This window comes from Phyllosticta citribraziliensis (assembly GCF_038025025.1).
Source record: "Phyllosticta citribraziliensis strain CPC 17464 chromosome Unknown J3D65scaffold_6, whole genome shotgun sequence".
NCBI lineage: Eukaryota > Fungi > Ascomycota > Dothideomycetes > Botryosphaeriales > Phyllostictaceae > Phyllosticta > Phyllosticta citribraziliensis.
In genome coordinates this window covers 677,913-701,102 of record NW_027117343.1, presented here as the reverse complement: position 1 = coordinate 701,102, position 23,190 = coordinate 677,913, and the positions used below count along the sequence as shown (strand labels likewise).

The window sequence follows — 23,190 nt, the reverse complement described above, 5'->3', positions numbered from 1 at the left end:
CCATGGCTTACGGCCACGCGAGCCGTGCCGTGTGGCAGTAGTTGGTGGCCGTGTGGAGTCAAGCTTTTGGAAGCGGCCGTTGTTCTTGTCGCGGTAGCCTATCATGGAGCGCACATGTCTTCGAGTCGCGTGGCCCGAGCGATGACGCCCATGGAACGCGTCCGATCAAGAAATTCGTCGAAACAGGACCTGTCCCAAACATCCTCTTCCTCTCCCCGCCCTCTTCCCCCACCACGCATTAATGACCTGACGACCGCGACGGCTCGTTTTACGCAGCCAGTCACGAAACAAAGAACCGACCGACGTTGGATTCCCTACAACTCGCACATTGCTTTCTCCACCTTCCACGCGCTACCCCGCCACGTCAAGGCCTAGCGACACCATAGCCTGGAAAGAGCTGGGACAGATTTGAACATTTCAAGGAGGCAGGCTCACATTCAAGATGGTCTACATACGGCAAGACAAACTCCCCCGGCTCAAAGAGTACAAGTACTCGGGCGTCGACCATTCGCTGGTCTCGCGCTACATCATGAAGCCCTTCTACACCAATGTCGTCATCAAGATGTTCCCGATGAGCATGGCGCCGAACATGATCACGCTGTCCGGCTTCTCCTTCGTCGTCGCAAACTTCCTCACCATGCTGTGGTACTCGCCCGGCCTCGACGTCGACTGCCCGACCTGGGTCTACTACTCGTGGGCGCTCGGTCTGTTCCTGTACCAGACGTTTGACGCCGTCGACGGGACGCAGGCGCGCCGGACCAGGCAGAGCGGCCCGCTGGGAGAGCTGTTTGACCACGGCGTGGATGCCATCAACACCAGCCTCGAGGTGCTCCTGTTCGCCGCGGCCATGAACCTTGGCCAGGGCTGGAAGACGGTCATGATCCTGTTTGCCAGCCTGCTCACCTTTTACGTGCAGACGTGGGATGAGTATCACACGCACACGCTTACTCTGGGCATCGTGTCCGGTCCCGTTGAGGGTATGTTCGGACGCTTGGAGCATTCAACGAATCCGTTGTGTTGAGCAAGACTGACAGCGCAGTAGGGATCCTCACTTTGTGTGCTGTGTACGCGTTGACCGGCTACCTGGGCGGCGGCAGCTTCTGGCACCAGGGCATGCTGGCAACGATTGGCCTCAACAAACCTGCGTGGCTGCCGGAGCTGGTGTACAACATGGAGTGGACCGATTGGTACATGTTCTACGGCGGCATCATGCTCGTCTTCAACACCGTTGTCAGGTCAGTATGCAAAACACGTCCACCAACCGGTTCCCCTTGCATTCATGCCCACTTTTCCACTTTTCTTTTGTCTTGCCAGATCGAACCACGTTCAACTGACACGCCGACCCCACAGCGCGCAAAACGTCATCGAAGCTCGCCGCGCCCGCGGCCAGCGCAGCCGCATCGCGCTGCTCGGCCTGCTCCCCTTCTTCACGGCGTGGGTCCTCATCGTCGCGTACCTGTACCTACAACCGATCATCCTGCACGCGCACCTGGTGCCCTTCACCTTCTACGTAGGCCTCATCAACGCCTTCAGCGTCGGCCGCATGATCACGGCGCACCTGACCAAGTCGGCGTTCCCGCGCACCAACATCCTGATCCTGCCGCTGCTCTACGCCGTCGTCGACTCGGCCGGCCCCGTCATCCGCAACGCGCTGCTGCAGTGCCACCTCGACGGCATCTACCTCGGCGGCCTGAGCAAGCTCGGCTGGCCCAGCGCCCTCGGCGATGGCGTCTACCAGGTCGCTTTCGTCTTCTTGTGTGTTGGGCTGGCGGTCGGCGTCCATGCTAGCTTTGTGTACGATGTCATCACGACGATTTGCGATTATTTGGACATTTGGTGCTTGTCCATCAAGCACCCGTACGTCGAGGCGGACGACGACAAGAAGAGCACCTAGGCTAGGCTTGTCGTCTGTGGTTGTGTTTGGAGATGCGCTGGTGACCTGCGTCAGAGTGGCCAGATCCCTCTCTAGGAAGCACTCCAACATCGAAACGCCAAAACGACGACGTATTCCGTGTATTGCGTTGCGCTGCGGACGCGACGACCAGAGAGGAACCAGCAGAAGCGGGAGTCCTGCAAGCGTTCCATAACGCTCCCCATTCCCCCTCTTCCGCCTCATCTACCTCATCATCATCTTTCCCATCTCTCCAGACGAGCATCATATCATCTCGTCGTTGATCCATCGCTGATAACTACACCTTTTGCTTCAAACGAGGCGACGACTAATTGGGTCTCGCATGTAAAATTACAAATTCTGTACTATTGGGACGACTTTTTAGCGGGCGCGCGCGATGCTTTGTAGGGATGTTGGGTGTTTTGCTTTCGGGGAGGGTAGTAGTGGTTTGGGGATCACAGTATTTGTATGTAGTTGAGTAGGTAGATGGTAGGTGGTCGGTGGCAGGTGAGGGGGTGACGGAGCGTGGTAGTAGAATTTGAGGCTCACAACCATTGAATGCTCATGGTGTCTATGGACTTCTCCTATTCCTCTCACCTGCCATCTTGTAGGTTGTCGAGTTGTTCAACCCAACTCAACCCACGCACATTACCTGCTCGCCTACGCTCCGCATTCCAACCAACACAACACAAGTACAGTAGCACCACCACTAAATCACCCCATAACCGTCTGCCACCCCATCTCCACCATAACATCAACCCAAAACGCATCGCCGCCCCTCCGCCACACCTCCTGCACGAGCTCCATCATGCGCTCCAACGGGCGCCGCGGCAAGCGCCGCTTGAACTCAGTCAAGCGCTCGACGACAAACGCGCGCGCGCGCCGCACCGCCGCCGCGCCGCCCGCGTCGTTGGCCGCCTCGTCGTCAAAGTCCCAGTAGTCGAGCGCCGACGCCGCGTAGCGTAGCTCCGAGGCCGCGGCGACGAGCAGGATGGGTTGGGTGGACATGGTGCCCGAGCTGTGCGGGAGCGAGGAGAGGATGGAGAGGATGTGCAGCGCGAGGCTGTTGAGGAAGCTGCGCTCGTTGGTCGTCGTCGATGTCGTGCTGCGAGTGGTCGTCGATGCTGTTGGCTGCCCGTTGGTGCCGAGCGAGCTGTGCCACCAGGCGCGCGCGTCTGAGGCCCAGTCCTCGTCATCGCCGTCGTTGTCTTGGGTGTGATGCTCAGGAGGAGCAGTAGTCGCCGCCGCCGACGACGACGACGGCGTCTGCTTCGCAGTGCCCAGCCGCTTGCGCAGCAGCGGCGGGAAAACGCGATACAGCTCCAGCAACCCAGCGCAGCGGTACGCCTCGCCGACGGCGACAAAGTCGGCGCGCGTGGTGTTGGCGTCGCCGGGGTCAATCAGGTCGTCGGTCGTCGGGAGCGAAGCGGACAGCAAGTGACCCTCGAGCACCGTCGCCCAGGCCAGATTGTCCGCCTCATCTTTCGCGCGGCCGGTGCGGAAAGACGACGCTGGACCCGGGGGTCTGCTGCTGCCGAAGTCGAAAAGAGATGATGTCGATGAGTCGTTGGCGCCGCCGTAACGCGATTTGGAGAGCCGCTCTTGCCGGATCAGCCGGCCCACTTCGGCGAAGATGGTTTGCACCTTGGGCGCGATGCCGGTCCAGGGGTGCGGGAGCAGCTTGCTGGCCTGCGCGACGGGGCTGTCGCTGTTGCCGTTGAGGAACGAGGAGGCGAGACCCAGGGGGCCAATGTTGGACGACGAGGTGGACTCGGGTTCGACGAAGCCGATGAGCATCTCCCAGTATATCAACGCCTCTTCGAAGAATTGGTTGCGTCGGCGCAGGAGGTTGTTTCCAGGGGGTACTGGGGCAATGAGTCGGGGGTATATGAGGGCCCTGGCGGCGGCAAGGTGCGAGAGGCCCAGGTCGCTGCTGTCGTGCCATGCTGCTGATGGTCCCAGAAGCAGCAGCGTGAGCAGGGCTCGGTCACTGCTCTGGCATCCGGCCGTGACCAGCTGCATTTCGTCCTGAAGACAGCGGTATGCCTTGCGCTGCATATCCAAGCCAGTAAAGATCATTTCCGGGTAGAAGTTGGCCAGTTGCGCCGCCGCCATGGACTGGATGGCATAGTACACTGATGGACTGCTGTCCCATATCTGGCCCACGGCGCTCCTGAACGGGTTTAACGCCGAGTCGAAGGCCGAGTATAGTGGACAGACGTTGCTGAAGTAGTAAGTGACTAGCTTTGTCGCTGGATCGGCCAGTGAAGAGCTGGGGGCGTTGTTGGCTCTCGCGTAGAAGGTTTGTAGGAAATTTTCTGCTGGGTCGTTAAAGTCCAAGACGTTCTCTGGATGCGTCGTCATAGGTATCTCTTCAATGTCCCCGTGCTCTTCCGTGCTTTCCGCACTGGTCCCCGGAGTTTGAAATCCCATTTCAGGGGGGTCGAGATAGGCGAGTCCGGGATCATCGAACTCAATGTCCAGCAAATCCGGATCAATGGGCGGCGACCCAGCGTCCAATTCCACGTCTCCGCGTTGCAAGTCAGCGGGCCCGGGATCCACCTCTTCAACGGTTGGTCTCTCATCATCCTGCCTTCGGTGGGTTTTGCTCGCCTCGCGTTCAAGTGGTGCAACGCACTCGACGACTCTTCTCAAGTGGTTTCCCACCGCCTGATCCCATCCAGCCAAACCCGCATCCTCCCCTTCCCCGTTGCCTGCATCCTCCTCTCTCCGCCGCGCCGTTCCACATGCTGCTCTCTGAGGCTGCTCATCGCTTTCTCTGCGATGAGCGTGAGGATCATCAGCTGTATCATTGGCTCGGCCTCCGTCCCTTCGGGTCTGATCACTACTCCCAGCAGCGCCGTCCTTTCTCTTTGTAGTCGTCGTTGGAAGCGGCGAGGCCCGCGATGCAGCTCTTCGCTTGGCAGCCTGCCTCTGGCCAGCCTGGCCCTGGCTCCTGCCAGGCCGTTCGCCAGACAGGTAGGACTGGTACTTGTCGCACCACTTGAGCAGCTTGCCGTAGCCGGGGCAGTCGATGTGGCGGGCGACGCAGTTGCGGCACGAAGGCTTGGTCTCGTCGCATTTGAGCTGTTTGTGTGCTCGGAGAGCCGATAGTCAGAGGGGAACTCAGAGATGTCGACGACGGAGAATGTGACGGAGGTAAGGGCAGAAGTTGAAGTGGGAGCCGAAGGACTGTGGAAGATGTTCTGGACGCTTCCAAGTTGCTGCCTTTGCTCATGACTTATCCCTTCCGCCAACACCAATGCGTTGTCTGTGCAGCTCATTCACGCACTCATTCACTTACCCTCTTAAGCTTGCACCGCTGGCATCCATTCTTGCTCTTTGGCCTCTTGCGCGGATTCTCCCTGCCGCTACCGCCACTTGGTGTCGAAGCCGCCGTCGCCGTCGTCACATCGACAGTAATGGCAGGCTGGGTCGAAGCTATGACGCCCACGCCCATCTTTGCCGCCTTGGTCGCAGTGCGCGCCATGTTGATGGCTGTCGCTGTTGTCTAGGTCGACGGGCTTGCTACCAAAGTAGGTATGCTTGCTTAATAACGAGTAAGTCGTCGAAAGAGAAGGATGGACGAGGATAAGCGAGAGGGGTAGATCGATGGCTGTGGATGGACGCGACGCGACGCGACGTGACTGTCGATATGATCCGGGATCGACCGCAGCGGTACAGCGTTGGCGTCGTTTTCCGGACGATGACAGACCCGTCTTATCGAATCGGCGGCGTCTTGTTCCTCCTTCTTCTTGTGCCAGGATTCTCCCAACACACGTTCGTCGAGCGTATAGAGTTGCGTCGCACGTGTCACCCAGCCGCTTGGATAGGTCGGTAGACGGATATAGAGATGGAAAAAGACAAGCATATGAAAGAAGAAAGAGAAGATGACAGACGTAGTTAGGGTCTGCAAAAGCCCGTGTGTGGTTGACTAGTAGATACGCCGCCAGGCGATAGTCGGTCAAGGAAAAGCAGGCCAGCCAACTACTCAGGCAGCGCATTATTATCTACAGCGGGCTGATGACTGGCCCGGCCAGCCCAGCCAGAATCAGGGTAGTCGACACTGGATACGCACGGCACGCCCTGCCATGACGGGCGCTGATGAGCGTGGTGGTTGTAATAGCGAGCCCGGCAGACGTCGTGGTTCGCCATAGATAAGACAGCCGCGCGCCGGCCCGGGGTACCTGAGTGGCCCACCACCAACCGTCCTTGACGTCTCCCTCCTTCCGACCACCCAGTCGGTCACATTAAAGTTTTGTGGAGATGGCTATGCCGATAAGGGTCTGCAGTCAACCTCCCCATCGTAAAACCACGGCAGTGCAGAATTGCGGTGCAGACGACGCATCTCAGCAATTTCCTCTTCCGTGCGGAGCATATATGGAAACACCCGTCAAATACGAGGGGCAACATAGATGCAGATGAGATGGAACTGAGGTGCGGGGAAGCAAGCAGTTATAGCAACAGGTAGCAGCACGCGACCAAACGCCTTTGTGCCAGCACGTCGAATTGTAGATGCTGTTACGTCATAGCATCGACGGCTGGCGGCGGTACTGCCATGGATGTCGTGCGTCTTGCAACGATCTACGCGGCCGCTGTGGTTGCCAATTGGCCAGGGCAGCACGGAGCAGGTAGAGCTTAGCACCGAGTCGTGTGTGTTGGAAGGAGGAAATAGTGTGGAGAGCTTGGGGATCAAGGGATCAAGGGACTAAGCATGTCAAGCAATTGTCGAAGCATTGAGGTCGCATTTTCCTGCTGACCTTTTGCGAGGCTTGATCGCACACCTAGAACGGAGTCTCTACTCACTGGCGGGTTTAACGATTGGATTGTCGCTATGTCTTAGAGTTTGTCGCATGAGAGTGAATTGTCTCTGTCCTGCCAGAATAGCTGTTTAAGATGTGTGGTTCTCCGAACAATTGGGAGACAGATTGTCACCATGTCGAATTCGAGGCACAGGGAGTTTGACGGATTCGACGTTGGTCCTGAATTGCGCAAGCGGTGAAGGGATGCTTTCTCGTAATACACGAAATCATATTCCTACTACGAATTGGAGAACTTAGCCTACCCATGGTATCATTCAAAGCCAAAAGAGACCAGCCCCCGGGCTCCCATATGCCCAACCCAAACGCCCGAAAATCCCTAGAATGTGGCTGTAGCTTACTTCTCCACCTCCAACATGCCCCTCAAGCCCTGCTCCACTGCCGTCAACCATCTCCCTCTCTCCTCCAAGTCGTCGCCCATGCCTGCCTCGCCTTCTTCCCTTCGCCGCTGCGCCTCTTTCGCCGCTGCCACTGTCCCATTCCGCTGCATCTCCAGCGGTTTGAGTTCAGCCTCTAACCTCTCCAACTCGCGCGTCTTGCGCGGCACCGCTGCCTGTAGGGAGGCCAATTGTTTGTCAAGAGCTGCCTCTTCTGCTTCTCGTGCTTGTAAGGCTTGCAGGGTCTCAGGAAGCGGCATAGAGAGGGATGGATTCGCAGGGTCGGGAGCAGAGCTTTCGCGTAATGAGGAGATGGTGGCGTCGAGGTCGGAGATTTGGGAGGGAAGAGAAGAGAGCTCAGTCGTGCGGAGCTGTATTGATTCATAGCCTGTATACTTGCACTCAGCGCAAACGTCCACGCTAGGAAAATCCCCCAAACTTGGCCGTGGCGGACTCACGTTGGCTGAGTTCGCGGCCGCGGCGCTCGAGCTGGGCGAGCATGTCCGCGACCTGGAGTTTTTGCGCCTTGAGGCTGGCTTTTACTTCGACTAGTTGGGCTTCCAATTCAAGATTTTCTTGCGGCTCGACGAATTGCGGCGGGTCGATCGTGAGGGCTGTGAGGAATTTCTCTTTGGTGGTTTGCTCGACATAGCTAAAGCGGAGTTTCGAGAACAGTTCCTGTTAGGACAATGAGCTTTCCTTCTGGGTCATTCCATCAAGTCAAGCGCAGTACCTTGTAGTGTATCAAATCTGCCTGCAGAGTCGCTGGCGACGTAGCCTGCTCCGCATCCTCGGCGGACGCGTCTGAGCCCGTAGAGTTGCGCTTGGTTCCATTGCTAGACGGTTTTGGTCCAAAGTCGTCGCTCAATTCGATGATCGAGATTTTCTGGTTCTTCTGTAGCTCCTGGAGCCGCTCGATCGCGGCTTCTGGGGTGGTTGCCATGTCGCTTGCAGTGATGAATGCTTTGTTTACTTCTGGTTTCGCCGACGACAAAGGCGCCGCGCGGGATTTCTTCGGGCGACCCTTGCCCCCACGTCATGCTCAGCGCCTGCCCCGAGTGCCCGTCGATGGTCGCTGCAGCCATCCGCTTTCTCTCCGCGTTTCTGATCATCAAATGGCGCTTCGCCCTCGCCAGCTCCTTTACTCTGGCGGAGCAGCACTGGATCTTTGAGGATCTTGCCGCAAAATGCCTGCAGACGACCCGACCGACGACTATGTTGCCGAGCTGCTCAAGAAGGATGCAAAGGCAAGCTCCAACCGCTACGAGGCTGTAGGGCTTGAAGCTGTACTACCCAAAAGGTCTGTCTCGTGCGGCCCTTCAACTTGCCAGTTGAAACTAATCTTTCCTAGGCCTACAAGCAAAGCTCCGAAGCCTAATACACGCTTTTTACGAAACATCCTTCGAGAAACGGACAGCCACAATGCAGCGCTTCTGGCCAAGGAAGAAGCTGAGGCCAAGGCGAGGTTGACGTCGCTCAAGAACAAGAGAGCACCCAGAGATGCCAAGTCAATTCTAGGAAAAGATTTACGGGAGGCAGAGAAGAGCAGACGGGGACGACAAGAACGGCCCTCCAAAAGGCAACGAGTAGACGCGAGTGACGATGACACGCAAAGAGACGGGACTTCAAAGAGACGACACGATGCCGAAAGAAGCTCACACAGTTCAAAGTACGAATCTACACGAGACCGAGACAGTCGTGGAGAGCGGCGCAAGCACCACGATTTCGACGCCGAGGACGCAGACAGCGAGCGACGGTCACGACATCATCGAAAGAGCCATAGAGATCGCGATAGAAGTCTCTCTGAAGGGCAGGATGGTGAACGCCGCCATCGCACTGAACGTAGCCGACGAGAAAGGCAAAGAAGTACCTCAGTCGAGAGCAGCAGGGAGCGGCGACACAAGTCAAGGCGGAGAGAAGATCATTCAGAGGACCGGAGACGACGTCGCGATGACGATACGCGTAGAAGAAAACGGCCAAGGTCATACTCGCCCGACAGGTCGCGGAGTAGATCTAAGAATCGGCACGAATCGCGGCGGAAGCGACGTTCCTCATCAGTATCCTCGACTCGCGCGTACAATGCTACCGATGGCAGGAGGAGCCGGGCACTACCAACAAAGAGCCGCATTACCCACGGCGACGACCATGATGATTCTGACACCGATCCCTTGGAAGAGATCTTGGGGCCTATGCCGCCTTCTCTTGAGCAAGCAGCCTCTCGACCACGCGGCCGCGGCGCTACCAATTTCAACAATACCATCGACAAACACTTTGCGGCAGATTACGATCCTTCACAAGATGTCCGTGTTGACTCGGAGGAAGAAGACGACTGGGACATGGCGCTGGAAGCTCTCCGTGACAGGCAAAAGTGGAAGCAGCAAGGCGCAGAGAGGCTCAAGGCTGCAGGATTCACTGACGAGGAGATTGAAAAGTGGGCCAGCGGAAAGGAGAAGTCAGAGGAAGACGTCAGATGGAGAAAGAAGGGCGAGGCAAGGGAATGGGATAGAGGCAAGGTGATAGGAGAGGATGGATTTGTTGATCTAAAGGCCGAATGGGGTAGGCTCAAGGGGACCTGATTGTTTGCGCCTGAGCTGGTTTTGGATGAGACTGCGAAAGCATGCATACGCAGATTGCTAGCGGTAGCGGTATTTGCATCGACGCATAGCTAGGGGTTTTAATGGAAACAAAATATATTGCCACTTTGTGCATGATCAGTGAAGGAGGTAGTCCAAGACAGGTGACTCGTGGACGGAATCGGCACGGAAATAGACGGTCAACGCGACGCTTTCAGGTTGTGCAATGGAACCTCGCTTTTAAGCTTTGAATGATCTCTTCAATTTTTATCAGGTTTTGAGGTGTTGACGGGAAGGGGGTGCATCCAGAGAGCGGAGGAGTCGACGGGAGTCACGTGACTACTTTTTTTTAGCGAGGCCGGCGGACACACTCCAGGTCGGCATTTTCGCTTCGCCTTCGTGATCCGCCGGGACGACACCACCGACGACACCTCGAAGCTACGACAGCCAACACCAACGGTCAGCAGCCCTGTCGCTCTCTCGCATTCGCCGAAATTTACTGACAGTCGCTCGTACAGTCCCTAATTCAAAATGAGTATGTCGCCGTCCGCCGCTGCGCGCCAACCACCACGATCGCAATCCACGAGACTGACGGCCTAAACAGCGAAGGGTACCTCCAGCTTCGGCAAGCGCCACAACAAGACGCACACCCTCTGCAGGCGTTGCGGTTAGTACCGTCCCAGGAATCAACGACAGGCTCGGTGGAGGACGCGAGCGAGTGGGATTGAGGACAAGGACTAACAGGAGCGATTTTCAGGTCGCCGCTCTCTCCACATCCAGAAGCACACCTGCGCTTCCTGCGGTTACCCCGCGGCCAAGACCCGTGGCTGTACGTTTGCCCTTCGATCACCCCGACCCATTCGAACATCCCCGGAACGATATTCGCAATCAGAGCCCTTTTTTTCGAGAACATCACTGACTAGGTCGATGCAGTCAACTGGGGCGAGAAGGCCAAGAGAAGGCACACCACCGGTTCCGGCCGCATGAGGTACATGAAGAACCTCCCCCGCCGCGCCAGCAACAACTTCCAGACCGGTGTCGCCAAGCGCCAGACCAAGGCGTAAATTTCCTCTTCGGTCTTCGGGATGATGGTGTCGTAGGCGGACGAGAGTTCAACGGTGGATTACCAAAAGGCGCGATGGATTTGTGAAACAACAGGGTTATAACTCACAAATCGGAGCATTTTCTGGGCGGGCATTCGTCATGCTGCTTGCTTCTTTTCTGGGCTTTATGGAAACGTCCAGAGGACTTGATTCTCAAAAATGTGATGGGATTCAGAGATCAGAGAACTTGCCCAATGGAATTGCTCCTCCGCGTCAAAAGCCATGCAGCCCTCGGTCAAGGATTCGTTGAAGAGAATAGAGAGCGAGATACCACCTTTGACGGTCAAATACACTCATATCAGAAGGTCCGCGCCCGCATTCGTCTTTCGATCTCGTCACGTCCGGCTTGCGCCTGTTTCGACTTCAATCCTGGATCAAGCCGCAGAATCACCTGTTTAACCAGCCATAGGCTCCATGCCAATCAATCGAAACCGAGTCCGACCGATCTATACTTGTGCTTCGAGGGTACACAATGCGCCACCAGTTGTATCCTGTCTACTGTATGACGACACGGGTGTTACCTTCTTGAATCCCGTTGCTCCGGACCGCTGGAAACTTGCGCTTAAGACGTGGTCTACCTGTCCAGCTCCATTGTCAGCATAAGTTGTGGGTTGCAGCACTCGTGAGCATATACGCGATTTCCAGAGGCATTTGACTTCCGCCACGCGTTACAGCCTCCCTTGCCTTGCCTGCCTATGGAACTGTGAGATTATTGAACCGTGAGAGCGATGCTGACATCCTTGCTAAAGCGGGTGTACATATTTGTAGGTAAGATGTCTCAAATCAACTTCACTCTTTTCTTCAAGTCCGCATTCCTTTGACAGCAACAAACTCCCTCTTAACTCTCTTTGTGCCCGCCTCGAAACTCTAGAGCTGGTCTCCCCATTGGTTCCATGCAACAATCCGAAAGGCTTTGACGACGCGGTAAGTGTTTGTAGCGCTCCCATCCATCATTATAACGCCCACCGACTACAAAACAGCCACATTCAAGACAAGGTATACATGGCATCAACGCAACAGTGTACTCCGGGAACCAGCTGCCTCCAGAAGAAGACTCCTTGCTCCCATCAGCATCTACAGGAGTCTCATTAGACGAGTCGACTGTTGCTCTGCCGCCCCAGAAAGTGTCCCAATTACCAGGATTCCAACAAAAATCAACTGCAGCCACACCCCTCGGCAACCCATTGTATCACAAGTTGGAGGAAGAACCATGATACCCGAAAAAGAGCAGCCCACTCTGTCACCTGAAGAAGCACGTTGGCAGGAGATGATTGTTTTTGAGCCTCGACCTAGCCTCACCATACCGGAGCATCGGCAGAGTAGAACGTCACCCCAAGATGAGCGTCGTTTGAGGCAACTCGTTTTCGACCCACGATCTGACCTCATCGCGCTTCACCCACAGCAGACTCGAATGTTACCCGAAGACGAGCATTATCTGGAGGACCTCGTTCCCGAGCCTCCACGCATAAATTCCAGCCGGCATGAAGAGCACGCGCGGTCTCTATGACGCGGCCGACGAACCACGGCATCCCAAGCTGACCACAGTATCGTTGGAAGACGAGCATCGCTTCGAGCGACTCGATTTCGAGCCTCAGCACATACCTACGCAACAAGAGGAATAGGCTCCCCGGTCTATCCCTTCAACGAAAATGGGGCCAGCGATGCCATTCAACCATAAGTTCAACAGGCGACCGCATCCTAAGCAGCAGGTATCACAGTATGAGCCAAACCCAACCGCCAATCCGCACCAAATTCGTCGACAAGTACATGTATTCTTGGCGTGCTTGGTCAGATTCATGCCAGTACATAGTCGCTGTTGGAAAGGACATGGATGATGCTTTCGCCAGAGATTTCTGTTTAGAGGCTTGTGGAGTTGCGCGCGAAGTGAAATGCGGCGCAGGAAGATTTCGCGAGGAAGAGGGTGCCTGTTAGGGTTAATAGACGTCAGTTGCGCATGTGCCGGAGGAATCTTCGTAGCATATGCTCAATTTGAATCTCGAGACGCTTGATTTACTTGATACTATCGCGCTGGCCCTTTGATGATTTCCCCTCCCTGGGCTCTGGTCTGTTGTGGATGAAAGTCGAACGTTTGGATGTAACACCCTCTTCACGGCAGGATGTGTCGGTTCTCGAAGATGAAACGGCCCTAAATACCTGCGTGCTTGCATTGACATCAATTAGTTGTTCATAATAATTATAAACAGTAAAACGTGTCAAAGTCTTTGAACATAGTCTTTTGTTGCAAATAATCTTGGGGAAACAGAATATATCTGTGTCGATTTCTTCAATTGGCTTTTTTCGGAAGTAAGAAGAGAAACGAGAAACAGATACTCAGGTGAGCCCCGCTAAGACACTCTCTCCCTACAAATTTTTAACGCAATAGAAGGAAAGAGTCTTTGAGTCAATGCAATCATATCGCAACTAATCGCAGTACAATTGGTGTTGAAAGAAATGCGACTTCTAAGCTCACGCCAAACACAATAATAGTCAACTGCCGTAGTTGTGGCCAGGGGATTATCCTCCACTACCTCAGATGCGCTTGAGGAGCTGTCACTAATCACTACGACCAGACTCAAGCAGTCACATGTCTTTCAACACCGAGCACGGCAGATTCAGATAAATCTTTGAGGCTGATGACGATGCGGGCAGCAGTCACGACGCCAAAAGTCGTGGCCGCCGGCCTCGGTGGACGTCGGGCCAAATAAATGACGACGCAGCAACGACAGACCAACCTCCGCACAACAGCACAACCAAAGAGAGAAGACCAGCATTACGCCCAACTCTCCGACTGTACAGCAAAATGCTCATTGAAGAAAGCCACCAAGATGTGCCCACCAAGGCCGGTGGAGACATGCGTATGACCCCGCCCGCCCGCAGCTGCCGCTTTGTGAGAGAGATCAGACGTGCTGAGTGCTTTTTGTAGGCGTCTTCTTGTTCAAGCCTGTTGTGCCTGGCTACCCCAAGGCCAAGTTTCCGGGTGTTGTCGTGTTCAGTGAGATCTACCAAGGTAAATGATTTGGTTGGGTTGTTCTATGGAGCAGCTCCGCCTCATTCCTTTTTGTGTTTTTCTGGAAAAGTCCTTCCATCTCTTTTCATTAGCATCTCCCATTCTCGTTTTCTTTGGCGGGGGAAACTCAAGAAATGAAGGGCCATCAGTACTCTCGATACCTTCGACCAGCTAGTTCATGTCTTATTTTCTGTCCTTTTCTTTACTACACAGTCACACCATCTCCATCAAAACACTCTCTAACCCAGCACCTCACCAGTGACTGGACCCGTCCAACGCTTCGCCCGTCAAATCGCGTCGCACGGCTACATCGTCGCGGCGCCATCCTCCTACCACGAATTCACCGGCCCCGCGCCCCTGGCGTACGACGGGCCAGGCACCGACGCGGGCAACGCATGGAAGATCGAAAAGGAGGTGTCAGCGTACGACGAAGACGCCGAGCTGTCCGTGTCGCTGCTGCTCTCGCTGCCGCAGAGCAACGGCCGCGTCGGCGCCACGGGCATGTGCCTGGGCGGACACCTGGCGTACCGCTGCGCGCTCGACAGCCGCGTGTCGGCCGCCGTGTGCTATTTTGCTACCGACATCCACAGCCGCAGTTTGGGCAAGGGCAAGAACGATGATTCGTTGCAGAGAGTCAAGGATATCAAGGGCGAGCTGGTCATGGTGAGTAGAGTCTGACTGTCAAGCTGCAAAGGCTCGCGGTGTGCTGTGTGTGTAAAGGTATACATGCTTACGTCTCCACCCCGCCCAGATCTTCGGCAAAAAGGACACTCACGTCCCGCCCGCCGGCCGCGACCTGATCCGCAAGACGCTGCACGACGCGGGCATCAAGTTCAGCTTCTACGAGCCCGAGTGGGCGCAGCGTATGCCACCTCTTTCTCTCCCCTCTCATCCCCTGCCCTCTCCCAAGCATCTAGTACCTATGACTAACCCAATCAATGACCAGACGCCTTCATCCGCGACGAGCTCTCTAAGGGCCGCTACGACCCCGCCATCTCGGGAATCTGCTTCCAGATGCTGCTCGAGCTGTTCAACCGCGCGCTGCGGTCCGACTTGGGCCCGCGCGAGGAGGACGCCGGCGAGCCGGAGCATGTGTGTTAATCGGCGCCGAGCCGAGCCGAGCTCTTCAAGGCATCAGGGAAGGCAGGCGTGGCGAGGATGGCCTTAAGATGGTGGTGATGCCGCTGTCGGTTGTCTCGATCACAGCAGTGCTCAAGCAACGGGGGGACATTGAATGCCAGAAGAAGTGACTTTCCCTGAGTCTAGCCGAAATAGCAAACGCCAGCGACCCAAATAGGCACAACTGTAGTGACAGACAACAGCCAGCTCCCATTGCGACGGAGACCTATTGAGCTGTCATCTTTTCCAACACCCGGCGTAGAGGTGAAATTAATTATCCATCAGGGCAGGCACATCAGCCGGGGAAGATCTGGAATCGATGGAAGTCACAGCAAAGCCAGCATCAAGCCAGCAAGCGATCCAACCAAATGCCTAAAATACCTTTTACGACGCAGGAATTACGAGCACCCACGCATGCATGCACGCGGTTTTTCTTCACTATCACCACACGACACGACCTACAAGCCAAAACCGCACAAGACACTTGCAAAAGATAAATCATGATCAAGGTGAAGGAACGAAAAAAGGGATAATGTATGTCTACGTCCAGATCTAAGCCCGTCGCCGCTCGAACGCCAGTCTCTCATAAATAGTGACCAACCATTGAAGCTATCCTATCCTGCGGCTCTGAGTCTGTCTTTTGCCTTTATTGCGATTTTTGTCTCCCACACACTCTCTCCTCTCTCCTCTCGTTCTGCTTCCTTTTCCAACTCAACTCAACTCAACCCACACGCACACACATCGATCAGAATGCCACTCAAAATGCCATGTTCAGACGCACGCTGCTGCTCGTCCACCTCTGGAAGAAGAAAACAAAACGACGTTCTACTTGTCTAAAAGAAACGAGGAGGGAGAAGAAGAAATCTTATGCGCTGCCGTTCTCGACGACGGCCGGCTTCTCGATGCTGCCCCTGACGCCGCCCTTGGCGCCCACCTCGCGGGCCACGACGTTGACGGCCAGGTCGGCGCCGATGTTGAGCTGCACCTCGACCTTGGCGCCCTTCTTGACGCCCTTGAGCGCCACCTCGGCCAGCACGCTGCCCGCCTTCCACACCTTGCTGCGGATCTCCTCGGGCTCGTCGTCGCTGTCGTCCAGATCCGAGTCGTCCTCGTCGTCCTTGTCGGCGCCGCCATTCGCCTTGGCCTTGGGCTCGGGCTTCTCGACCTTGATTTCGCGCAGGCCCTCGCAGATCTTGACGAGCACGTCGCCGCCCTCGCGGGGAGTGCCGATGACGGCCGTCTTGCGGATGGGGACCGGCGTCTCGGCCGCGACCAGAGGGCTGAAGATGCCGTGCTCGGTCGTCTCGGAGATGCAGAGGACGCCGATGGCCTTGGTGAGGTGGGGAGTGAGCGTGACCATGGGGTGGGTGCTCTGCTCAATGTCCTCGGTGTCGAACTCCTGGATGAGGGAGGCCTGGATGGCGGCGCCACGGGCAGCCAGCTCGGAGGGGTTGATGGCCGCGGTCGAGGTCGCGGGGGCCTGGACGACGGTGCTCTTGGGGAATGCGAGCTGGATGCTGCGGGCGACCTTGGGGGTGTGCGAAGTGCCACCGGAAAGGATGACCTCGTCAATGTCGAGGACGTCGAGCTGGGCCTTCTCGACGGCGTGCGTCACCAGGCGGGTGAGGCTGGCAAAGTGCTTGTTCGCAAGAAGCTCGTAGCGGGTGCGGTTGACCGTGGCAGTGTAGTCGATGCCGTCGGTCAAGCTCTCAACGCTAAAGTTTGCGGTTTGGCCGATGCTGAGCGCCTTCTTGACAGCCTCAGACTCCATCTTGAGCTTGGCCAGGCCGCGCTCGTTTTGGCGGGGGTCCGACTTGTGCTTCTTGATAAACTCCTTGGCAAAGTAGTCCATCAGGACCTGGTCGAGCTGCGCGCCGGCGGTCTCGTAGTCGTGGACGGTGGCCAGAATGCTGTACATGCCTCCTCTTGAAGCAATGACGGCAACGTCGGAGCGGGTGCCGCCAAAGTCTGCGACAACGACAATCTTGTCCGAAACCTCGGCCTCGGGCCTGGCATCGTAGGCAAGGAGGGCAGAGGTGGGCTCGTTGATGAATTGCAAAATCTCAAGCTCGGCGTCCTTTGCGGCCTTGACCAGAGCCTCCTTCTGAGCCTCGGTGAAGTTGGTGGGGACCGTGACGACGGCGGCGGTGACGGTCTTGCCCAGGTAGTCGGAGGCCGAGTTCTTCAGCCTGCGGACATGCCTCGTGGTGATCTCAGAAATGGTGCGGGTGTTCTCCTTGTCCTCCTCAGTGTCCTTGATCGAGAAGGCGATTGTGGATTCGTGCTCCTTGGGGTGTGCGGACTGGTGGCTGTGGGTGGGGTCTATCGACTTGAAGCTGCAGCATTCATTAGCCTTGTGGGCGCAACAGAGGGCGAAACGGGACCGTACTCTTGGCCAAGGAAATCTCTAAAGTAGGCGACGGTGTTCTTGGGGTTGCGGATCAACTGTGCCTTGGCCTGGGTGCCGTGGAACTCCTCGCCAGCAACGTAGGAGAGGATGGTCGGGATTTGACGGTCTGAAAGAGATTTGATTAGCTGGGCATTCTTTGCGCGGACCGCTGGTCGACTAAGAATATCAACTGACCTCCTTCCTCGTTGGCGATGACCTGAGCCTTGCCCTCCTACATGAAGTTAGTACCTCTCCCATTTTCTCCTGATATGGACAAAGACGTACAGCATTGACGCTGGCAATAGAACTGTACGAGTTGCCAAAGGAAATACCAATGGCAACCCTGGACGGACCACTCTCTTCCGCGCTCATTTTGAAAGGTATCTCGTTTCCGATTATAGGACTGAAGGTGGTCGATCAAGGACGCTCCAACTCGACGGGGCGTGGGAGAGGGGGAGGGGCGGTGTATCTCGAGTAAAGGTGTTGTGGAAGCAGATGTCCAGCAAATGGTTTTAAAAATTGGCCGCGGCCGCATGGCAGAACGTCGGATAAACTGACATCATCACTGGCGGTCCATGCCGACAGAAAAAGCTACCTGCGACAACCAAAACGTCGAGCGCGCATTGGCAAGAAAATGGCCGTCGAAGTCGTGCTCCCGGGAGAGGAGATCCCTCCTTCACTGCTTCCAACCTCCAAGAATGCCGACAAGCCGCTCAAACTGGGGCCAGGCGTGCGGCACACGCCGCCGTCGACCATCACGGCGACAGTCGCGGGCACGCTTAACGTCGACAGCAAGAAGAACGGCGTATGGGTTGAATACAACAGCGGTCGCGTGAGTCCCCAGTCTCTCCACGCCATCAGCCCGTCTGACAAGACTATCCGCAGTACATGCCGCACACCAACGACCTCGTCATCGCCCAAGTGCACCACTCGAGCACCGACGCCTACCACTGCGCCCTGACGCCGCACACGCCCTGCGCAACGCTGCCGCACCTCGCCTTCGAAAACGCAACCAAGAAGACGCGCCCGATCCTGGCGCCCGGCGCCCTCGTCTACGCCCGCGTCGCCGCCGCCTCCAAGCACATGGATCCGGAGCTGGAGTGCCTGAGCGCGACGACGGGCAAGGCCGACGGGCTGGGCCCGCTCAAGGGCGGCATGGTGTTCGACGTCAGCCCGGCCATGGCGCGGCGCCTGCTCATGCCGCCGCCGAAGAAGGACGCCGCCGCCGAGGACGGCGGCCCCGGCCGCGTCGTCGTGCTCGAGGCCTTGGCCGAGCGCGTCCGCTTCGAGATGGCCGTCGGCAGGAACGGCCGCGTGTGGGTCGAGAGCGACGAGGGCGTCAAGGTGGTGTTGGCCGTGGGCCGCGCGCTGCAGGAGGCGGATCGCGAGGGCTTGGGCGTCGACGGCCAGCGCGACGTCGTGGCCAAGGTCTTGAAGACGCTCTAGCGAAGCCTTGCCCGAGAGAAGACGGCGTTGGAGGGTCCATTCGAGTGCATTTGCCGGAGTTGGTCGGGTGCTTCTAGGGTTCGGTACGGAAAAGTACATGCGCGTTTTGCGAGAGAGCAGACAAGCTATCACTCAAGTTACAACACGCCATCTGTCCGCATCCAGATGGCGATCACATATTCAAAAACACCACGAGAACGGACCACGAACAAGCGTGAGGAAGAGAGACTGAAACTCGCCTCCCCACGTCTCAGACTACGTCCTCACCGTCCCACATCCAAATGACGTCGCGCCGACGACGACATGTCTCTGAGCAAGACACGTTTCTCCCCCAAAGCTTTCCTCAAAGCTTATACCAACGTCTGCTCGCTCTTGCGTCACAGACTCCGAGAGCTCGGGACAAGAGCAACGCCCAGACAAGGGCAGCCAAGGAGAGCACACGACTCAGAGCATCGACATCGAAACGTTAGACACGGGTGGTAAACGGGGAGTGATGAGGTAGAGGTGCAGGTGGAATGGAGGGCACCGTATCTCCAATGTGCATGTATGTAGAGGCAGCACAGTGGGCATCGAAAGAATCGAGACTCCCTACGTAAGTCTGGCTGCAGCAATTGATGACTGCTTGTTGAGCGTACAGTAGCTATAGCAATGCATGGATGCTCCTTAAGTGCGGCTGTGGCAGTGAATGAACGCTCCATGGCCGGACTAATATTGCCAGGAGGTCTCAATTCTTCCGACATCCACTGTGGTAGGGTCAGAATGGTCAAATTTTTTGAGAATCGAGTTGAGCTGCTTCGGCTGAGAGAGGAGAGTTGGGTATGAGGGGAGAGGCGTCTCCATCCACCACCGCAGAACAGTGCAACAACTTAGACGAACAAACACATACAGCTGCCCCTGAGCACCTATCCCCGATCCCACATCGACGCACCCTTCACGCCTCCCCAAACACCTCCTCCAACAACTCGGCATCCGTCTTAGTCGTCCTGACCATGGCCCTCGAAATCTTGCCCTTCTTATCCGTCTTGCCGCGAATAGCCTTCAACTTCTTCTTGTCGTCCTTGCTCAGCCTGCCCTGGTGCGTTCCGGCCTTGCGCTTGAGGGCCTGTAGTGAGAGCGGCGGCTCCTTGTTGCCCAGCCGCACGCTGCGCTGCACGCGCGTGGCGGCCCCCAGCGCCCACAGGTCGCCCCACCGCGACTTGCGCGCGTCGCGGTACGCTTGCCGCCCGAAGCTGCGCGGCACCGTCCACCGCTCCAGGTTGCCCGCCGGCGTGCACACGTCGAGCAGCACGTGCCCGCGCCGCTTGAGCGGCGGCAGGATGGCGCGCGGCAGCGTCAGCGTGAGCACGTTGGGGGCCAGCGCGGTCGATTGGGCTGCGGGAGCCGTGCTGGATGCCGGTGTTGGGACTACTGCTGCTTCTGGCTCTGCTGTGCCGCTGGCAGCGGTTGGAGTCGTGGCGGCCGTTTCGCTGGCTGGCTCAGACGCCTCCGTCTTTCCTTCGAGCTGGGCAAGGAGGGCTTCCTCTGCAGCTGCTTGTGCCAATTCCTCTTCTTCGAATGGGTTGCGGTTGCGGTCCCCATAGCCCGTGAACGCTGCCTCTGTTGCCTCGTCTTCAACCACAAAACCCTCCGATGCCCGCAGATCCTGACCCTTCATGACGGCCAGGTAGCTGAATTGCACATCTTCGTGGTTCCGGTCCTTGGCTCCAATCAGATTCTGGAGGTAGCCGGGGCGGATGAAGCGCTGTTTGAAGTAGCAAAAGTCTTTTCTGTTGCGGCTGATGCCCGGGATTTTGTACATGGGACAGCCGAGGTGATTGGTGCACGGAGCGACAATCATGCCCTTGTCCTTTTCAATGAGGCCTTCGTCGAGCATGTCGTCAAAGGAGGCTTTGACGTGCGTCGAGCCGGGTGAGGAAACTAGCTTTTTCAGAATAAAGTCGCGGGCGCCAGCGACAACCTCGAAGCCACGGGGAACGCCCTTTTCGAGGATGATCAAGACACCACCGTTGGGATTGAGAAGCGACCATAGCTTCTGGATTGCGTTCTTGCGCATATAGTCTTCTTCAATGCCCCAGAGAAGATGCGGGGCGACGATGATGTCGTAAACCTTTCGATGCTGGGGTCCGATTTCTTCCCCTCGCATGATGGTATCGGGGAGACGGGGCAAGAAAGTAGTGTCGTCGAGGAAGCGAGCAGCCCGTCTCCGCAGCGTGTCCGAGCCCGAGATGACAGAGGCCTTGCCTAGAGGAGGTTGAGCGGCAGCATCGGCAATAGTTCCATCTTCTTTCATCCGTGCCCACTCGGCCTTGAGAACCTCCCGCCACGCGACGACGCTGGCGCCTCCAGAGCTGGCGTCCAAGATCAAGGGGCCGCCTGGTTTTTGAAGGAGGCTTTCTAACCACTCACTCCCGAGACGCTTGCGGACTTCGATCATGACGCTCATGGCAGATGCATACGCGCCGGGCATGATGGCTGCCATGAACGAATCGCTCTCCATCGGAGCCATCCGATTCATTGATGCTTCGAGAGGAATGGGCTTTTGCACAATCTCTCCTCCGCGCGGTCGCGGCGTTGAAGTCGAGTGCGGAAAACGGACGCCTCCGAAAAGTCGTTCCGCGGTTTGTCGGAGATGCTTGTTATTTGCTGACGCGAGCATGTCCCTGATCGGATTGACGAATTCCTCTTTTGGCAACTGTATCGTCGAAGGGGAGGTGGCGAATCGACCAAGGAAAGTATAAGGATGTGCTCTGATGTATTCTGCTGAAGGACCGGTCTCGTCCTCGAGGTCCAGCTCTTCCATGCCTTCTTCCAAGCCCTCGACGTCTTCTTCTGGCTCAGCATTGTCGTCCTCCAACACCTCGTCCTCTTCGATGACTCGGTCCACTTCTGGCGCGTCCGCGTAGTACGGGACTTCTTTCAGGTCGCCGGAAGAATCCTCCACGTACAATTTATGCCTGGCGGCCTCCTGGGCTGCGGCATTCCGTTCGCGTTCTTCTGCCGCCTTCTCTGCAAAGTATTCCGCCTCGGGCACTATGCGAATCGCCTCACCGTACAACCGCTTGTAGACTAGGTATTCCTCGTCATTCAGAAGCCCTTCTGGCAATATGTCGCCAAACATCTGCTTCGCGGTTCGTGCAGCCTCCTCCGGCGTAATTGTCGCTTCTTCCGCACCATTGGCATCCTGTGGTTCCTCTTGGTGGCGCCCTGTTTGCTCCTCTGCCTTTTGATTACTTCTATCCTGGTCGTTCCCAGGATGTTGCAGTCTTGCCGGCGCGGTGGAAAAGGTGCGTTGCGAATGTTTTGGCGAGGGGTTCAGTCGCATGCGCTTATGCAATCTGGCGCCGTTGGAGGTCGAAAGAGAGCGGTTGCTGGTGTCGAGAACGGTGGTGGCATTTGCTCGTAGCTTCAAGCGACATGCCCTGCATATTGAGGACTGCAGCGGGCGCGATGTGAGCATGATATGGGGGGACTGGTTGGTCCAGTGGTGGTAGCTTCGCCGAAAAAGGGCGAATAGAGCCCCGGGTCGGGCTTGCGATATTGTAGGGTTGTGGGATGTGGTTCAAAGTAGCTTTGCGCGCGGTGGCAGCGAATTTCTTGGAGCTGAGCGGCAAATCAGAGCTTTGGCATTTGCGTCGCGCATTGGCCGAGGACGCAGATCTTTGAAGGATGCCTGACTCAGGCATCGTCACCGCGAGGGTCCTCTCAACATCATTCATCGCATTTGGCAGGCACATCTCGATACACGCATTTTCGGTGGTACACAGCCATCCTTCATCAATATCAAATAGCCTCAGGCTCGCATTAAAGACGACGAAACGCTTCATCCAGTTTGGATTCTTCACGGTGCAAGGATGAATCAATTAAGGAGTGTAGAGTTGCACCTTGTTACGCAACTGAGAGAGCGCCATCCACTTCCAAGCTTCCCAAGCAGTCCGTCGGCGCAGCAGCGTCGCAGAGCTCCAACTCGACCGAGTGCTCGGTTACGCTTGTCTCCACTCTTCGTACCACCGCGCCTGAACGTCACCGCCTTCTCCGTCCCCATGTCCAGCCATCAGCCTCATTTGATGCAGCGGCTGATCATTGATTTGCAATTTGGTTGTCTGCTGTCGTCCCCTGATAAACGCAAAACCTCCCCAGAAGCAGACACTGTGCCGGAAGTGATGCACGCGAGTGGAGGAAAGAGGAAAGAAAAAGTAAACAAGGCAGCAATAAAAAGAGAAAAAGCAAAGGCGAGAGGCAAGGAAACCGGGAAAGGGGAAATTAGTTGAGCCGGAAGCACACAAAACAATCAATCTGGTAGTCCCATTGCAGTTGTCCCTCCGCCATCTTGGTTGCTCGTGTCCTGGAAAGACTGTAGATCGGGGTCGCCGTCGAATAGAAGCAACCTCTTGTCATGTCAGGTGCGGGCCCTGATGAAACTTCGGCCAGCACCCATGAACCGCCTTCGAGGCCAGCGCACACAATT

General features: G+C 56.7%; 9 protein-coding genes across 9 annotated transcripts; 5 read left to right on the top strand and 4 right to left on the bottom strand.

Moving 5' to 3' along the window:
- Positions 1 to 442: 442 nt before the first annotated feature.
- On the top strand, positions 443 to 1,894 carry J3D65DRAFT_603048 (sn-1,2-diacylglycerol cholinephosphotransferase-like protein; the record flags this gene model as incomplete). Its single annotated transcript, XM_066798178.1, has 3 exons — positions 443 to 977; positions 1,043 to 1,235; positions 1,315 to 1,894. 3 exons carry the CDS (start codon positions 443 to 445, stop codon positions 1,892 to 1,894), a joined length of 1,308 nt encoding a protein of 435 aa, XP_066655156.1.
- A 498-nt stretch (positions 1,895 to 2,392) lies between these two features.
- Positions 2,393 to 5,629, bottom strand: J3D65DRAFT_361717 (fungal-specific transcription factor domain-containing protein). Its single transcript, XM_066795642.1, has 2 exons — positions 5,196 to 5,629; positions 2,393 to 4,978 (listed from the first exon to the last, which is right to left on the bottom strand). Exons 1-2 carry the CDS (start codon positions 5,379 to 5,381, stop codon positions 2,606 to 2,608), a joined length of 2,559 nt encoding a protein of 852 aa, XP_066655155.1. The 5' UTR covers positions 5,382 to 5,629; the 3' UTR covers positions 2,393 to 2,605.
- Positions 5,630 to 6,913: 1,284 nt separating this feature from the next.
- J3D65DRAFT_624063 (uncharacterized protein) lies at positions 6,914 to 8,042 on the bottom strand. Its single transcript, XM_066800214.1, has 3 exons — positions 7,822 to 8,042; positions 7,547 to 7,766; positions 6,914 to 7,476 (listed from the first exon to the last, which is right to left on the bottom strand). Exons 1-3 carry the CDS (start codon positions 8,029 to 8,031, stop codon positions 7,049 to 7,051), a joined length of 858 nt encoding a protein of 285 aa, XP_066655154.1. The 5' UTR covers positions 8,032 to 8,042; the 3' UTR covers positions 6,914 to 7,048.
- Positions 8,043 to 8,150: 108 nt separating this feature from the next.
- J3D65DRAFT_651330 (uncharacterized protein) lies at positions 8,151 to 9,894 on the top strand. Its single transcript, XM_066802443.1, has 2 exons — positions 8,151 to 8,388; positions 8,440 to 9,894. Exons 1-2 carry the CDS (start codon positions 8,276 to 8,278, stop codon positions 9,662 to 9,664), a joined length of 1,338 nt encoding a protein of 445 aa, XP_066655153.1. The 5' UTR covers positions 8,151 to 8,275; the 3' UTR covers positions 9,665 to 9,894.
- A 373-nt stretch (positions 9,895 to 10,267) lies between these two features.
- On the top strand, positions 10,268 to 10,725 carry J3D65DRAFT_553161 (60S ribosomal protein eL37; the record flags this gene model as incomplete). The annotated part of the gene is made up of 3 exons (XM_066797116.1): positions 10,268 to 10,328; positions 10,419 to 10,490; positions 10,595 to 10,725. Coding segments are annotated over 3 exons (264 nt in total), but the record flags the coding sequence as incomplete, so codon positions are not given.
- A 2,839-nt stretch (positions 10,726 to 13,564) lies between these two features.
- On the top strand, positions 13,565 to 14,872 carry J3D65DRAFT_603044 (Alpha/Beta hydrolase protein; the record flags this gene model as incomplete). The annotated part of the gene is made up of 5 exons (XM_066798177.1): positions 13,565 to 13,619; positions 13,688 to 13,771; positions 14,031 to 14,434; positions 14,523 to 14,634; positions 14,718 to 14,872. 5 exons carry the CDS (start codon positions 13,565 to 13,567, stop codon positions 14,870 to 14,872), a joined length of 810 nt encoding a protein of 269 aa, XP_066655151.1.
- Positions 14,873 to 15,573: 701 nt separating this feature from the next.
- J3D65DRAFT_361512 (heat shock protein-like protein 70) lies at positions 15,574 to 17,807 on the bottom strand. Its single transcript, XM_066795640.1, has 4 exons — positions 17,565 to 17,807; positions 17,475 to 17,511; positions 17,280 to 17,406; positions 15,574 to 17,226 (listed from the first exon to the last, which is right to left on the bottom strand). Exons 1-4 carry the CDS (start codon positions 17,649 to 17,651, stop codon positions 15,756 to 15,758), a joined length of 1,722 nt encoding a protein of 573 aa, XP_066655150.1. The 5' UTR covers positions 17,652 to 17,807; the 3' UTR covers positions 15,574 to 15,755.
- Positions 17,808 to 17,875: 68 nt separating this feature from the next.
- J3D65DRAFT_361550 (uncharacterized protein) lies at positions 17,876 to 18,963 on the top strand. The gene is made up of 2 exons (XM_066795641.1): positions 17,876 to 18,111; positions 18,165 to 18,963. Exons 1-2 carry the CDS (start codon positions 17,914 to 17,916, stop codon positions 18,723 to 18,725), a joined length of 759 nt encoding a protein of 252 aa, XP_066655149.1. The 5' UTR covers positions 17,876 to 17,913; the 3' UTR covers positions 18,726 to 18,963.
- A 270-nt stretch (positions 18,964 to 19,233) lies between these two features.
- J3D65DRAFT_624049 (37S ribosomal protein-like protein Rsm22) lies at positions 19,234 to 22,301 on the bottom strand. Its single transcript, XM_066800213.1, has one exon. It carries the CDS (start codon positions 22,180 to 22,182, stop codon positions 19,657 to 19,659), a length of 2,526 nt encoding a protein of 841 aa, XP_066655148.1. The 5' UTR covers positions 22,183 to 22,301; the 3' UTR covers positions 19,234 to 19,656.
- Positions 22,302 to 23,190: the final 889 nt, after the last annotated feature.